General features: G+C 43.4%; 1 protein-coding gene across 5 annotated transcripts in view; it reads right to left on the bottom strand.

Annotated features, from left to right (window-relative positions):
* PIKFYVE (phosphoinositide kinase, FYVE-type zinc finger containing) overlaps positions 1-17,433 on the bottom strand; it is a 2,266,845-nt gene that overhangs the window by 1,217,874 nt on the left and 1,031,538 nt on the right. For all 5 annotated transcript variants that reach the window (XM_078680343.1, XM_078680347.1, XM_078680342.1 and 2 more), the window contains one exon: positions 7,886-8,057. In XM_078680343.1, the coding sequence (XP_078536469.1) occupies positions 7,886-8,057 (172 nt within the window). The remainder of the gene's footprint in view (positions 1-7,885; positions 8,058-17,433) is intronic.

Genomic DNA, 17,433 nt, shown 5'->3' with positions numbered 1-17,433 from the left:
TGATTTCTTGCGGATCATGGAAAAACAGGAGTCAAATCTTTTTCCCCTCTACACTGTAGTGACCTACTCTATTGCTCTTTTTGAGAGCATTAATAGAGCATCTTTCCGCAATAGGTGAAGATGAGGGGGTGGGGCTCCCTTTGGCAGAGTAGCTGGTGGTCTTTCTGTAAACTCCAGGGTATGGCCATAGATGACAAGGTTCAATACCCTTCTGTCTGAGGTGATGGCGTGCCAATGAGGAGGTAATTGGAGGTTTTCGCACCAAAGGGATGAGAAGAGGTCATAGCTGGTAACTGGAGAAGGTCACAGTTTATGACCAGTCTCGCAGCTCTGATGAGGCGGTCGTCTGTGAAGCCCTAGCTTGGAGAAACCAGCTGTAGAAGATTACAAATAGTATTGTTGCTGGTATCCTGTCCTGTACTGCGGCTGGTATGACTGATATTGCTGAGCGCGCTGGCACACCACTGTAAGAGGAGAACCCATGGCCCGCGCCCCTCTCAAAGGCACCTTGCAGTATTGAAAAGTGCATAGAGATTTTCGCAGTTTCAGTGTCTGTGTTAATGGCAAGGAGAGCATTGTTGGTGTGCTTGCCAAATAGTGTGTCACCGTCATAAGCCATGCCCAGTATTTTTGATTAGACCTCAGGTCGAAATGAGATCCCCTTAAGCCAACCCTGGCATTGTAAGACAGCTGCGCCGGCTAGCTGACTGAAGCCTGTGGAGGCAATATCCATGGTGCAGTCTATAATTTCAAATGATATCTGCTCACCCTCCAGAAAGATTTTCTTTCCTCAAGTCGTTGGTCTTCAGGAATGAGGTCAATGATATCCCCGATATCAGACCACATCTGGCGGCATAGCGGCCTAGAATGGCAAGGGAGTTGGCTGACCGCACTGGGATTGCGGACATGGTTTAATACCTTTTTTCAAACGTATCTAGGCGACGTCCCTCCTTGTCAGGTGGTGAAGAAATAGGAGTAGATATGTTTTTCGACCTCAGTTGCGCCGTCTGTCAGATCACAGAGTAAGGCTTTTAGGTGTCCTGTCAAGCATGACGGGGAGTCCTCAAGGACTCTGTACTTCTTGTCTAGGCGTGGAAGGACAGCTGGTACAGTGGCTGGGTTTTTCATAATTTTTACTCCCTTTTGCCAAATGTAGTCTACTATCGGTTTAGAGTGTACTACTATTCTGGACAGCTCTTTGAAATCATAGAGGAAGCAGCAAGACTGCTTTGCAGACATTGGAAGGTGAAATCTGGTTGTGGCTCTCTTAATTAGGTAATGGAAACCTCCAATATACTCTGGAGGTAAATCTGTCTGGTGAGGTGGGGACAAAGTTGGAATTACATAGTTGTCCCATTCATCTAGAGGTGGTTGACTTTCTGGAATTTCATCCTCTTCTCTCTCGCCTCGTCCGAGAAAGTAGGATCCTCTCTGGGCGGCACTGCTACATGGGACACAGGTGTCATCTAAGTGTAACTGGCAGAGTAAGGCACAGAGGAACCAGAGGGGTAGCAAGTGGTGGAGGAGGCAGTGGGGATCCAGCAGGTTGCTCGTCAGGGGACTTTGGGGGAAAAAAGCCTCCGATAGTCTGAGAGCATGGCCTGGAGATCCTGCACCAAGGAAGAAGGAAGATGCGAAGTGGACCATTTAGGTGGAGGGTCAGAATAGTATCCCCATGGCTCATTATCCCTTGGAGGTGGAGGATAATACGGTTGAAAATATTGTCCTTCGTCCTCATACTTTTTGTCTAACTCATGATATTTCACATTCAGCTCTGAAGGACTGTGAGCTGCGCCGAAGAGGCTGCTGTCATCATCTGACAGGGTGGGATAAGACTCTGCTAGGTGAAGTAACCTCAAGGCAGAGGGAGGCCCTGGAGATCTTGGGAGATTTGTATCATCACTGGCAGAGGCGTTGAAGGCTGTCAATGGAGGAGTTTAGCATGGTTGATGTCGTTGACAGGAAAAATCTTCAACAGGATCGTCGTCAACAGAAGCATTGTCGGAACCATTGTCGTCGGCAGGGACGTCGACAGGAAGCCAGTGGATGTTTGGATCTTCGTTGACGAGATGGCTCATCGATGGCTACTGTCGTTGTCTTCGCCATCGATGACGTATGGTAGTAGTGGTCATTGGAATCTTTGTGTCGTTAGAGAAGTCATCGTCGACTGGGAATATAAAGTGGATTCCTGCCTCATAGAAGGGTCGGTAGAGGAGGCATGAGGGCAGTCTCAGTCTTTGATAGAAGGTGTCAACGGACCAGGTAAAGAGGTCTCTGAGAAGAAATGTTTTTTTCTCCTTTTTTCCTGGACCTGTAAGGTAGATGTGAAGTACTGATAGATTTTCTGGACTTCTCTGGAGCTCCTTTAAGAGATCTAGCCCTCTTGTGAGACCTGCCAGAGGAATCACTGTCCTTCTCAGAAGATTGTTTCAAAATCTTGGTCTTCTAAACCCATAAGAGTTGCCTCCCTTCCCTTTCCCTCAAAGTTTTTGAGGAGAGATTTGTGGGAAATCATGTGTTCCCTTGCCTCATGCTTGGGATGGAGTTAGTAAAGGCAGTTCTTATGTGGGTCAACTACATGAACTCTCTTGTTCCCACATGTCTTACAGGGAAGGAAAAGGCCTTTCGGAAATATCCAAGTTGAATAAAGCATTTTAAAAGAGAATACTGAGCAGTAGTCAGGGAGACTCCCTTCACACATGACGTGGGGGAAAATCTGTGTGACCTCTCTTGGGAAGGTTCTAAAGGGTGCTAGCAGCTGATTGCTTACAGTTAGGCTATCCCGATTTAGGTTTAAACCTATAATAACTGATAAAACCCCACTGAAAGGGATATAGCCCTCACCAGTGTAAACATATTCACACTGAAAAAAACACCTGCACAACCACAAACTGAATGCCATTTAATGGAAGGAAAAGGAGGGTGAAAGAATCATTTTATTTCTTCCTGAAGGAGCCAATACAGTGTAACTTTGTAATACAAGGTAGCAGCAAGAAAGACTGGGCTAACGTTATTCTGCTTGCTTTTTGTTGTTTAGGGATGCCACTAAAATATTCTTTCTTCCTTTTGCTTTTTTCAGTTTTGTGGCGTTTGGTCTAAAGATGCAGGGTTTAGAATCATGTTTTAGGATGTATTTATTTTATAAACTGTAGAGATTCAGGAAATATAAAAATATTAGATATTTTGGGTATGTTTGAACCTCTCACTCATAGGGTAAATGTCTGGTTTCATAAGAATCTTTCACAATATGTACCATCATGTTTACCCACAGACAGAGAATTGGTGAAACCCTTTGATATTTCAGCCCTCTTTTCTAGCAAGTCAGTATTGATAGTAGGTGAACTGCCAAACACCCCAGGCGTTAAAATGTCAATGAATGTTATAGTGGCAGGTATATGTGAAAAGAGTGCTGTCACCAAGCATCTGGGATAATAGTGAACACATGTCATCAGACTTTTGGAAAACATGGAACACTGCTGGAAAAGATTCTTACCAAGTTCAGCAAAGACTGGGGTGATATTGTTTGTATTTGCAGTGATTCAGCTACATAAATGAATACGTTGTGTGTTGACCTTTAAAAATTGATACTGGAGCTGAAGTGCTTTCCTGCAGGTGATCCTTGTCACCTGCTTTATGGTATGCTGAAAGTATCTTTAAGATCTTCAGAGCTAATGAAGATTGCTTTAGACTTTGTTGTGCATTCCGGTCATCCCAACTGTGTCATTAAGCTGATGGTTCTCAGTCCTGGAGGCTGTAATTGCTATATTATCCATATGGTGACCATTTACAGACTTTTTGATTAGTGATGAAGTCAAAGGCTAGAAATGTGAGGATACCCGAAAGTATATTGATAGTAATGTGAAAAAGTACACTCTGCTGCATTCTTAGATTTTTACAGAAAAACATGCCTGTTTTAGGGCTCTAGTTTTTTTTATTATGTCCACTACAACAGGCATGTTTACCAAGTGTTCAGCGTAATTGGTGTAGATGTGAAACGTCTCCTTGAGAGTAGACTGGGGAACACTTTTAGTGACTATGGCACTGCAACATGTTCCATGGTAGAATGCTTGCCACTTGGTAAGCAAAGACATGCTGAGGAGCAATCCAGGAAATGTTGATTCACTGGATCCAGGCAACTATAGGCCCATCTCTCACCTCCCAGTTCCAGCCAAACTGGACGAAAGGGTTATGAATAACCATCTGACTACATATCTAAAAGAGCATGACCTTCTGGATGAGGCTCAATTTGGATTCAGATCAGAGCACGGCACCGAAACAGCGCTGATTAAGGCCACTGACGAAATTAGAACAGTCATGGACACAGGGGGCGCTGCAGCCCTGGTGTTGCTTGACTTGTCGGCGGCCTTCGACACGGTAGATCATTAAACCTTGTTAAAACTTTTGATTTCTCTTGGCATTTCTGGAAAGGTATTGACATTGATATTTTCCTTTCTTGAGGATAGGATACAATCTGTGGCCTTAGGGAATCTGACTTCTCCATCCTTCACACTTCCCTGTGGAGTTTCACAGGGTTCTTCCTTAGGTCCCACTCTTTTTAATGTTTGTTTTGGAACTGGGATCCCTTATCAGAGCTTTTGGGATGACATTAACATCTTATGCAGATGATACCCAAATTGTGGTAACCATTACCAAAAATACATCATCATCAGTAAACAGGTTTAGTGACTGCATGACAGGAGTCAGCTCATAGATTAGCTTGCACTGTCTTAAAATAAACTCTGGGAAAACTAAGGTAATTCTATTTGGCAAATTCTCCCCACATGGTCACAGATTTGGTGGCCACATGATTTGGGATCAGCGCCTACCCCAGGTACCAAAGTAGAAAACCTGGGTGTGATTATAGACCAGAGGCTGGACTTCGAAGTTCAAGGTAAGTCAGTTTCATCATGTTGCTTCATCATGCTAAAAGCCAGTAAGAAAATCCTACCTCTGATTCCCACAGAAAGCAGGAAAACTGTAGTCACATCCCTAGGTCTTTCCAGACTAGATTACTGTAATGGGCTATATCTAGGCATACCGATGAAACAACTTCAAAGGCTCCAAATGATCCAAAAAGCGGCTGCTAGACTTCTCCTGGGAATTCCCAAATTCCAGTCAGTGGGAACCCTTCTCCAAAGTCTGCACTGGCTGCCAATAAAAAAACGGATCAAGTTTAAAACCCTGTGTATTACATATAAGGCACTTCACGGGCATGCCCTCAGTTCCTGAGACGTTTATTGCATTGGTCCTCGCCAAACAGATGTCTGAGATCACAAGGAGCAAAAGTGATACTTTCTCAGAGAGTTTTCAAATCATACTGGGGTGGTAAAAGATTTCTGGTGGGAGCCACCACGCTTTGGAACTCCTTCCCGTTTAACATCAGAAATATTCCCTCTCTGACTCTGTTCAGGAAAGCCATTAAAACTTGGCAGTTCACTGATTAATCCCTTTGCCTGCTTCTCGGTTTGCTAGCGCCAAGACACAATTGGTACTCGTGCGCTGTATACATTTATAACATACCATTTACAATGATACATAGGAAAGTCTCTTCACTGACCATGACATTTGCAGTCAATAAAGCCTCACTCTGGTAGTCTGCGCAAGTTCTAGATCCCTTCCATAAAGGGGAATTTTCTCCAGACTTTGAAAAGTACTGCTTTATTTTTGATCGCTTTAATAACTCTGAAGGCATATGCACCCTGTTCAATGAATATGCTACAGAACCTGTCCAAAGGAATCGCAGTCTTCAGGTGCACCAGTATGGGCATGGAAAACTAGGTCAGTGGCCAGAGTTAGCAAATTGTGTACTGGCTGTTTTGGCATTGCCAGTCTCAAGTGCCAATGTTGAGAGGGCCTTTTCCTATAGAAAAAATTACATATGAAGGAAAGAGCGAGCCATATGACTAAAGACTCAATGAAGAAGTATTGAATGGTGTAGAAAGAAATTAATGTTAAAAGCAAAACGTTCCATAATACCCGGAAAAACACGGTCTCTGTTGTTTTTAATGGCACTAAAATGTGTAACCACTGATAACCACTGTTTTTTAAGGTATTGAAATCACTAAAAAGAAAACACCAGAATTTACCAAAAATAGAAACTAGAAAGCCTAGTTATAGTTGAAGTTTGGTCCTTTTTTAAAGAGGGCATAGATAGGCTCGACTCATGGCCTAGAGCCATTGTAGCCTATGATAATTTTTTAATACTTCTTGATTACGATACTGTGGGACTCCCACTTTGACGAGGAGGAATGATTCAAGCATGTGAATCTATGAAGATACTGGAAAACCTTCCTGACCTGTCTGAAACAGCTCTTCCTGCCTACCAGAAATACTGGAAAGGAAGGTGGCAAAGCAAAGGGATGCATTACTTCTTGCTTGGATGAGGTCTTCCCATTTCTAACAATGTGTATACTTTTCTTGGTTCTGGCCTCCAAACATTGACCCAATAACTATTAAACAGTATTAAACAGCTCAACTTCAACTTGTAATTCATAGTCTTTGAGGAGACTGGAGCCCGCGGATAATGCTTGCCAATGATTGTACATTGCTAGTAGGCGATTTGCCTCTGAAGTTCAGGGCCAAATCTGGATGAGTAGTTGCTTAATAGGAACTGTCCTAAAAAGAGAAGAGCAGCCCCAGGATTGAGAACAAAACTAGCACCAGGACCACTGAATGAAAGTCCTGCATGGAGAACTTTTCCACAGTTTGAGATGTCCAGGAGCCACAAGGACCTTGAAGCTTGAAATGCTAGAACCTGCACAAGACCCCACTGCATAACCATAAGGTTTTTTAATTAATTTTTTTAAAGAGTTTAATATAGCGCAAACTAGACCCGAGAGATCGGGTATCAGAGCGCTTTACATGAGCACCAGTTTTGTTACATGCAGACACATTCATTTTTGTTAGGCCCCGGGAGATTAAGTGATTTGCCCAGAATCACAGGATGTTGAGCGTCACTGCCGAGACTCGAACCCGGTTCCTCAGCTTCGAGTTCGGGCACTCTAGCCGTAATGCTTACTGGGACTGCAAACTGTAGTAACCCTGAAATGTCCTTTGAAATGCCCTATTGCAATGCCCTATTACATATGTTAGACTTAGGCCACAATTACGCGGTGGCCGGTTTTATTTTTGGGGATACGATCTGGCCAGAAATAAGATTTCCAGCTGGTATCCCCACAAATAAATCTGCATATTATTTGTGCTTATTGCAGAATGGAGAATAACATGCAGACCTGGACTTAACAGGACCAAATCAACGGTTTCTAAGCAGGTGGTAAATTAAAGTGGGCAGAGGGGCTAGAGGCAGGGGTGGGGGTGGGAAGCTTAGCAGAGGACTGCACAAAATGTTGGCTGGCAGAATGAAGCATTCCATGCTCTCCCGAACCATGAGAGGGAGTAGGGTAGAGGCGGAGGTCAGGCTGCAGTTGCAGTCAAGTGCATCATGTGATTTTATCAGCCAGAGTTTCCAGCCGGTAAAGGTGGGCCTGGTGTTCCCACACTCAGGACATCTGGATGAATGAATGAATGAATGAATTACAGTATTTGTATAGTGCGAACACCTACTATAGTGCGAACACCTACTCAAGATGCAGGATCAAGTGACTGGCTGTTAAAGGGTGGGGCAGTATCCCATTCAGTAATATCGCTCTGCCCAACTTATAATCAGGACATTTTTAATATAAGGCAAATAAGTCAAATACAGGATGACAAAATATGTGCATTTCTAAACATACTTAACAGCTCCTTGAACTTTGCAGTAGGATCATAAAGCATAACTAAAATATGTTGCCTTTGTTGTACACAGAAAAAGCATTGAAATTTTGCATAACAATTTGTCAATTGCTCAATGATGAGAATTCAATTAGGGTTTACGGGATAGATTTACCTGTTTGCACAACCTGCACCAGGAGTAGGTGAGAATTGTGTGCTGGTATCCAGGGACAGGAGAATCCAGCTCCTTTAATATGATCTGCACACATCCATTACCATGGACAAAGCGACGGACATGATGCACCATGGGTGTTTCACAAAACACACTAGGACACTGGTAAGAGGGCCTTGAGAGGAAAGTGAACAGAAAGAGGACATCTACATTTATACCAGAAATTTCCAAAAGGAATAAGAGTTATCTTTCATTAATTTAATAACCAATTTTAAATGTCTTACACAGCAAATGACGCCAGACTTGAATAGGTTATCATGACAATGATTGAAGTGTTTTCTACCAAGACCATGTGTTTAACTGCAGGTCACAGGCAGCATCCAGGTAGTGCTGCTACGCTTTTCATCCTTCCAAACAGTTGGTAATATTCAGGAATAGTTGTATTTTGTAACATACAGTGATACACAGAGGCATAAAGTATGACAGCAAGACATGTTAAATGTTATATTACTTAAAGATTATTATGATCATCCAGAACCTACCTTCAAAATCATAGAAACTTTTAATCTATCACACAGCTCGCAATGTGTCAATTGTATGCGTGCTGGTGGGCTTTAAATAATATGTTCTATAAGAATGGTCCCAAACGTAATTAAACGAAAAATAATTCATAAAGTGGTATAAACTAGCATACAAATGTATCTGTACAATGAATACATACTGTAAAGTAAAGTACAATTCTGTGCTCAGCCTGGAAAAAAATGTTCTCTCTGAAGGTGATAGTTAAGAGACACTGTCTCCCTCTTTTCTGCCAGATAGTATATTTAATTGATTTTAGCCAATGCTGAGACGTGCATCACAGACACAGAAAACTACAGAACAGTATGTCACTGTAAATGTCCACACAACTCGCACACAACTTAGAGTATTCTATAAAAAAAATGGAACTTGTTAACCAATTTGTCAAAAAGTATTTTTCAGTAATTTCTTAACCTGAAGTACCATACTTGTGAAACATTTCTATTGAGCGGTCACAAATTCACTTACCTCTTTATAAAGTAACTTCCAGAATGGCTAAGAGAGTTGAATGATCATAGCTGAAGTGTGCAATGAGCCGTCAAAGCCGTATACTGGTTGCCATTAGATTGGGTAATATTTATATATGCAATGTACAGGGCTTATAAACGACAGAACTGCAGACTGACTCGCCAAATAAAGGAAAATGATACTTATCCAATAAGCATCTGTTCTTGGCATGTAGAGCTGTAGATTCACATGCTTTGAATATTTCCTGCCATCTACTGTTGTGGGCCCGGATGATTGCAAGTTATTTTTCTTCAAAGAAGTCTTTCCAGTCACGAGGCAGGCGACGCCTCCTTTCGGTGATAGTGCGCATGGGCATCAACTCCATTGTTAAGGTACCCGGGGAGATTGGTGGGCACATATGAATATTCAGCTCTACATGCCAAGAACAGATGCTTACTGGGCAAGTAGCATTTTACGTTTGAAGCATGTGAGCTCTAGATCACATGCTTTGCATGGACTATACAGCAGTAATCTCCCAAAGTGATGGCTAACCAGTAGCTGTTGCAGTCATTTCAAAAATGTACAAAGAACTGCCTGGCCTACATTAGCTTGTTGTCTGGCTAACACATCTACACAATAGAGTTTTGTAAATGTGTATGGTGTAGATCATGTTGCAGCTTTACATATGTCAGTTATAGGGATGTTTCCTTAAAAAAAGCCATAGAATCCCCTAATTCGCAGTAGGAATGCGCTCTAGGGGTCATTGGTAAAGTCCTCTTTGCTTTTGCATAGCATGTCTGTATACATTTAGCTATCTACTGTGCAATACCTGATTTTGAAATAGGATTGCCTTTCTGTGGTGGAGCAAAAGCAACAAAGAGTTTTTAGTGTTGCAACAAGGTTTTGTACTCTCTATGTAATATAATAGTACTTGTTCAACATGTAAACTGTGTAGAGCTCGTTCTGCCACTGAATATGGTTCAGGAAGGAACACAGGTAACTTAACAGATTGGTTGATGTTAAAGGCAGATACCACTTTGGGTAGAAATTCGGGGTTAGTGCGAAGAATCACATTGTTTTGGTGGACTTGAAAAAAATGGTTCTTCTATGGTTAATGCGTGAAGCTCACCCACTCTCCTCAGTGAAGTAATAGCAAAAAGAAAAGCAACTTTCCAAGTGAGAAATCACAGTTCGCATTTATGCAATGGCTCAAAAGGTAGACACATTAGTCTGGTAAGGACAATATTAAGGTTCTACGGAGAGGCAGGTGGAAATCTTGGTGGAATAACTCTTGAGTTCCTCCATGAAAGCCTTGATAACAGGTACTCAGAAAATGGACAGATGCAGCTATTGCAGTGAGATGTAAGCATATGGATGTCTACGCTAAATCTTTTTGCTGTAAATGTTTTAAATAACAAATAATGTTTTAAAAGGAAGCATCTAAATTGTTGATATGGTTGTTGCTACAACATATAACAATCCGCTTCCATTTTGCTGCGTAGCAAGCTCTTGTAGTATGTCCTTGGCCTCTTTAATGAGATTCTTACAGTTTGGTGGAAGATTCAGATAGCCAAACGCTATGATTTCAGGAGCCAGATCACAAGGTTAGAATGTTTGGGATCCTGATGTCTTATCTCTCCATGGCTCTGCGTAAGGAGACTGGATATGAGATGTAGTTTTGATGAGGAACTACTGAGAGTTCCAACAGGGTAGAGAACCAGGGTTGATGGGCCCATGTGGGAGCTACCAGGATTAGCCTGAGGGATGTTTACCTAAGCTTCCGAACCACTAGTGGAATGAGTGGGAGAGGTGGAAAAGCATAGGTAAATATCCCCGACCAGTTCATCCATAGTGCATTGCCTTTTGATAATGGGTGTGGATACCTGGAGGCGAAGAATGAGCATTTTGCAGCGTGGCGAACAGATCTATCTCTGGGAAGCCCCACATTTGAAAGAACGGGAGAGAACTTGAGGGTGCAGTTCCCACTCGTGATTCTGTTGTATCTGTCTGCTGAGCAGATCTGCGATCTGATTGTCTACTCCTGGGAGGTGTTCAGCTAGGAGATAAATCTTGTGATGTATGGCCCACCTCGAGATGGCTTGTGCAAGGTGTGACAGTTGGAGAGAGTGAGCCCCCCGTTTCTGTATGTAATACATGGCTGTCATATTGTTGGTGCGTCTCAGGACAGCTTTCACTACAAGGTGAGTCTGGAAGTCTTTGAGCGCTAGCAGCTCTAGATGATTTATGTGAAGTTGCTTTTGACTCCACAGGCCTTGAATTGTGTGAGTTTCAGAGATGAGCTTCCCAAACAGGATGCGATGTGTCTGCTGTTAGCACAGTCTGTGGAACAGGGTCGAAGAAGGGCCACCCTTTGGATAGGTTTTTTGGATTCCACCATTGGAGTCCGTGAAGAGTGCGGCCGTCCACCAACACTAGATCTGACAATTGCACTTTGGGAGAGAAATGGCTTTGATGAGCCAGTCAACAATGTATGGGAAGATGTGAATATGTTGTCTTCGCAGGTGAGCAGCGACTACTTTCAGGCATTTGGTGAATACTCTGGGAGTAGTGGTGAATCCGAATGGAAGCACTTTGAACTGGTAATGTTGTCCCGCTGCGACAAACCTGCGATATTTGCAATGAGTGGGGTGTATTGGAATATGGAAGTATGCGTCTAAGGTACACAGAAAGTGTCCTTGTTGAAGGAGCGGGAGCACTTGTTGGAGTGTCACCACGTGAAAATGGTCTGATTGAATAAAGAGATTTAGGTCTTGGAGGTCTAGTATAAGCCTGGGAGAGGCATACTTTTTGGGTATGATAAAGTACAGGGAGTATATGCGGGACCCTTGATATTGTAATGGTATGGGCTCTAAAGCTCCCTTTTGCATTAGAGAGTGATCCTCTTGTTTGAGAAGGTGCAGATGCTGTGGTGACATTTTGTGTGATCGAACAGGAATGTTTGGGGGATTGTCAATAAGCTCCAGGCAATAACCACATTGGATAATTTGTAGGACCCTTCTGTCTGAAGTTATTGTATTCCAGACGGGAAGAAATTGAGAGAGTTGTCCCCCGAGAGGTGTGGAATTGTCGTAATTTGGCAAAACCTGAGTTAGCGTTAAGCTCAGCTACACGAACATTTCTGTTAACTTGACTAAACGTGTGGGAGCCATTTTGTATTCGGTGGTTTCCATTTTTCTATGAACATGCGGCCTCGTGGTCAGCATGCCCTTTCGTCCTTCCTTCATGCCAATGAACCATTACCCTGCCCAGCAACAGGCTATTTTTAGCAATGGTCAGTCTCGCGCATGTGTACATCTGATCTTTGGACTGGAGAGCGGTCACTCCTTAGGAATGTTCCCCTAACTGACCAGTGGTATTAAGCTCCCCCACATGTTGGCTGTGTTCCAAAAATGCCCTTATATGTACTTAAAACTGTTCTAACGTATACCGCCTACCTTTTTATTACCTTTAAAATGTATAAAAGAGGTCGCACACCGATGTTCGGTGTGATACTTCTTGCATTGCCGAAGGGTGCTGTATGAATGTATCACCACCCCATGGGGTCCTAATAAACTTGTCTCTTTGCATTTTCAGTTTCCGTGCCAACTTCTGTTTTATGGTGCGAGAGTGTTTCTGCAAGTATGTAGACCTGATAGAACCCGACACCACAATTGGCGACCACGAAGGGACCTCATCGGCGACTCGGATGCCCGAAGGAGAGGTCACGACGAAGGATTGGAAACTCGCTATGGACGCGTACGCTGCCACTGAGTGACCCGAATCTTGGCACCCACGGTGTTTTTTCCTTTCCTTCTGATCTGACCTTCCAGGTGGCGCCGGTCCTCGACTGAGGTTCTGATCGTTTGGCTTGTCGTGTAGTGCCTGTTTTGGCTGATTCGGCTATGGAACTTGGCAGTTGGAATCTGGACACTTTTGAAGATATTTGGTGAGCTTATGTTTGGTAAGGTAGTCTATTGACACTTACTGTGGCTTTTTGAATTTGAATTTGCATGAGTTAGCTAACGTTGGGACCTATGATTTGAATTATATGTGGAGTGCACCTCACATAGGCAGGCATGTAGGGATATTTCTCTGCTTTTGAATTTGTTTGAACGGCACATTGTGCATAAGTACCCTTAAGTGCCATTTTATGTAATATCGCGTTTTTCCGTGATATTTTGAACATGCCTGTCCTCAGCACACTCCGAGGAATGTGCTGCTTTGGAAATGGTACCACTTATCGATTAAATGAATCTCAGCCGGCTCCCCCAGAGGGGACTCCTAATCGCGAAATGTACATTAAATTTGGCCTTCCTCCCATAATGTATAGCACGTTATGGCACAAATACACTAAACCTGATCGTGAATTGCAATGGCCACTACATGGGTATTTCGATTTGCGAAAAGTCCAGTATGTAGAACAGTGTTTGTTTCAGCGCAGGTCTAGGCAGGATATGTTCGATTGTGTGCGTATGTGGGAGAAAGCGGTGCGTGAACGAATGAAGCGTGCAGAAGCCTTGGCGGACAAAGAGCAGCGAAAGGCTGCTCGGGATAAAGCTTTACAGCTACATGAGAAGGAATTGCAGGAACAGAAAGAGAAAGAGAGTCGAGAACGTAACCTGCAGGTTAATGGTCAGTTTCCTATTAGACGTCCTCTTTATCCTGTCCTTACTAATGAATTAGATGATTTTTCATTGTTAGATCGTTGCCCGCCCCCGTATGTTCAGCCTACGGCTCCGGATGTGGAATCGGACGAGGATAATCAGGACAAACAACGTACCAGGTTACAGGTCGAGCGTATGACGGAATTGCGTTCGATTGCCCGTAAACTTAATGTAAATTCTATAACTGTTTCAGAGGTTGATGATTTTATGAGCAAGTGGTCAGACAAGGAACGATTGTATTTTTTAGATCATCTTGCAGGTGAAGTTGTTGAGCGGTTTAGAAAACACTCTCCTGAGTTGGAACCTAAAGATATATCAGTTGGTCGTGAGAATTTTCGTAAAGGTATTTTTGCTCTTTCAGATGTGGACGAATTCTTCCGGCTGTTGGTTCAGTTACGAGATGAGGCGACGCGATTGCGAGCGGCGAACAAAACATCAGAGCAATCAGCGTCTGGATCGACGGAAAATACCCGAGTGTGCCCTATTTATGGATCAGATAAGAGTGTTGCAATTAATGTTTTGCCTATGCGGGAAGCTGCACCTTTGTATGTCCCTCCTAAAGGGGACGGTACGGATGATGATAAGACGTCTAAAGATTCAAAGGGCTATTTTGTGTATAATTGGGTTTATACGCCATGGAATAGAGCAGATGTTATGGCACTTAAGAATGCTTTGCCTGACCCCCGTAAAAATCCAGCAGCTTTCTATGAAGGTGTGGAGGGTGCTATTTCTTCGTGTATTATGACGTTAGTTGATATTGATTTTTTTTGGGCTGATATTGCCTCCTGATATGTGGAGGGTGATTCGTAAGTTTGACGATCGAACGATATTAGGCGCCGATTGGAAGGACATAGTGAGAGCTGATTCAGATAGGGAACCTGCATGTAAACCGTGTCAGTTGATTTTAGATTTGCCAACAGCTATCTTGAATAAATTAAAAACGCTTGTCCCTCCTAAGAAAATAGATTGGACAGTGTTAGCGTCGTGCAAGCAGAAGCCAGACGAATCGGTTTCTGATTTCTTTTCACGTTTTGAGGAAGCATTCCATGATTACAGTGGTCAATCATTAACAGAGGACACGGGCAGGCACTTATTCGTAGATAAGTATGTGGCTAATCTCCTACCGGAGATTGCAAAGCGATTAAAGGCTAGTGAAAGTTCATGGACCACGGCAACGCCTGCCTCCTTATTAACTATGGCTCAGTATTATGAACGTCAGGAACTAGAGGCTCAAGAAAGTAGTGATAAGAAAGCGAAGGACTTAAAGACGAAAGTGATGTTGGCACAGGTTTGTGCTACGCAATGGAGAGGGAACGATAGGGGTAGATGAGGATCGTACGTTACGTCTCCCCCTCGTTCCGACATTTCTGAGGATCAGTGTGCATACTGTAAGCAGTTTGGACATTGGCTCGCAGATTGTCCGGTACTTCGTGAACAGCGTAGTCAGAGGGGTCGAGGAAGTGGAAGGCCACGGAATAGTTATTCAGGACCAAGAGGTGGAGCGAATGATCGTGGTAGGTTTGAAGAGAGGGGTCGTGGTCAGGTTGAGCATAATACTTTTGATCGGCGGAATCAATACCAGATAGCTGAAGGAGAAAATACTGAGTCACAGGATAATAGATATGCATAGGATTGCGTAGGATGGGGTGTGGAATCGGTTGAAGTACTAGTCGATCAAAGGGGTCCATATATATCAGCACATGTTTTGGGTTCTACTGATCAGTTTCTGGTCGACACAGGAGCTACTCGAAATGCTCTGTCTAAACACTTGGTTCCAAGGGCTCCCCTGTCTGGCAAAACGATTACAGCAATAGGGTTCGATGGAACACCTTCACTAAGCCCATTGTCTCAACCCCTTACATTTCATGTTGATAAATTCACTGCCCCATGTCCGTTTTTATTATCTCCAAATACACCAGATAATATTATGGGACTTGATATGCTAAAGCATTTTCGTGCAACAATACGCTGTGCCCCTGAAGGGGTGCGGGTCATTTTGAATGAAAACTACCCAGAAATTGAGAGATCGTGCCTCATGCAAGAGGCCGACGCATTAGCTTCCCTTCCAAGTACGTTATGGGCTACTTCCGATACTGATGTGGGTCAAATGATTATTCCTCCTGTACGCATTACTGTGAAGGAGGGAGCGGTTTTACCTCGTGTTCCTCAGTACAAGATCTCTAGAGAAGGCGAAATAGCGTTGATACATATTGTGAATGACTTGATAACGGCAGGGGTGGTGGAGGAAGTTCCTTATAATGTTTGCAATAGTCCAATTCTTCCGATCCTAAAGAAAGACACAGATACTAAGATCTATCGTTTTATTATTGATTTGAGGGAAATTAATAAGATAGTTGTACCGCAGTATCCAGTAGTGTCTGACATTACCACTTTACTTACTTTGGTTCCACCCACGGCTACTACATTTACAGTGATTGATCTGAAAAACGCTTTCTTTTCAATCCCTATTCATCCTGATAGCCGATATTTGTTCGGCTTTACATTAAATAATAAATCGTATAGATTTTGTAGAGTTCCTCAAGGTTACACTGAAAGTCCTAGCATTTACAGTCAGGCTTTGAACAGACAACTTGATTCATTTGATTTGCAGTCTGGGGTGGCACTCATACAATATGTTGATGACATTCTGCTTGCAGCAGACACACAGAAGCAATGCGAGGAGAGTACACTCTCCCTGCTTTCTTTCCTTGCGGAACACAATCACAAGGTTTCGCGGAAGAAGCTACAATATTGTAGACCAAAGGTGACATATATTGGTCATCTTTTGTCTAAGGAGGGACGTGCATTAACATCAGACCGAATCCAAGCAATCTTAGATACACTAGTCCCTTGCACGCAGAAGGATGTTCGTGCTTTCATAGGGTTGACGTCCTTCTGTAGGCAATGGATACTGGGATTTTCGTACATTGTAAAACCCTTGTTAGCATTGCTGTCCAAAACTGCATCACTCCCCCTCGAATGGACGACGAATGTCAAAATGCTTTTGAACAATTGAGACAAGCTCTTTGTTCTGCGCCAGTGTTAGGTACACCAGATTATACAAAGCTCTTTACACTGTATGTACATGAGAAGGATGGGTGCGCATTGTCAGTCTTGGTACAGTTACACGGAGATAAACAGAGGCCTTGCGCATACTTTTCAGCGGTACTCGATCCTGTGGCTCGAGGACTGCCTGGATGCCTTCGAGCAGTTGCAGCAACAGCAGTAGCTATACGGCAGAGTGAGGGAATAGTTTTGTCACACAAATTGTTGGTGTTAGTTCCCCATGCAGTAGATGCGCTATTGAACCAAACGAAAACGCAGCATCTAACCAGTGCCCGTTTAACAGGATACGAGTTAACATTGCTGGCGCCGCACATTACATTGAAGAGGTGCGCCACTTTGAATCCCGCTACTTTATTGCCATATCCTGTTACTGAGACCCAGGAAGAAGAACAACATGATTGTGTTTTTCTGACTGACGAACAAACAAAGGGTCGTGTCGATTTACAGGACACGCCACTTCCAGATGTAGATGGGGAATTGTGGGTTGATGGATCGTGTGTGAGATTGCCAGATGGTACAGCTTCCGCGGCCTATGCGATCACGACACTTAAGACAGTGGTAGAAACAGCACGAATACCACAGAAATCTGCTCAAGCGGCTGAATTGATAGCTTTAACGAAAGCATGTGAGTTAAGCGCTGGTCTATGTGTGAATATCTATACTGATAGTTGTTACGCCTTTGGAGTAGCGCACGATTTTGGCCTACTCTGGAGGGAACGAGGGTTTATGACCTCACACGGAACACACATCATGTACGGAGAGTTGGTATGCGACCTCCTGAATGCACTATTATGT

Source organism: Lissotriton helveticus, chromosome 3_1, assembly GCF_964261635.1.
Source record: "Lissotriton helveticus chromosome 3_1, aLisHel1.1, whole genome shotgun sequence".
Lineage (NCBI taxonomy): Eukaryota > Metazoa > Chordata > Amphibia > Caudata > Salamandridae > Lissotriton > Lissotriton helveticus.
This window is presented reverse-complemented; position numbering and strand designations above follow the sequence as displayed.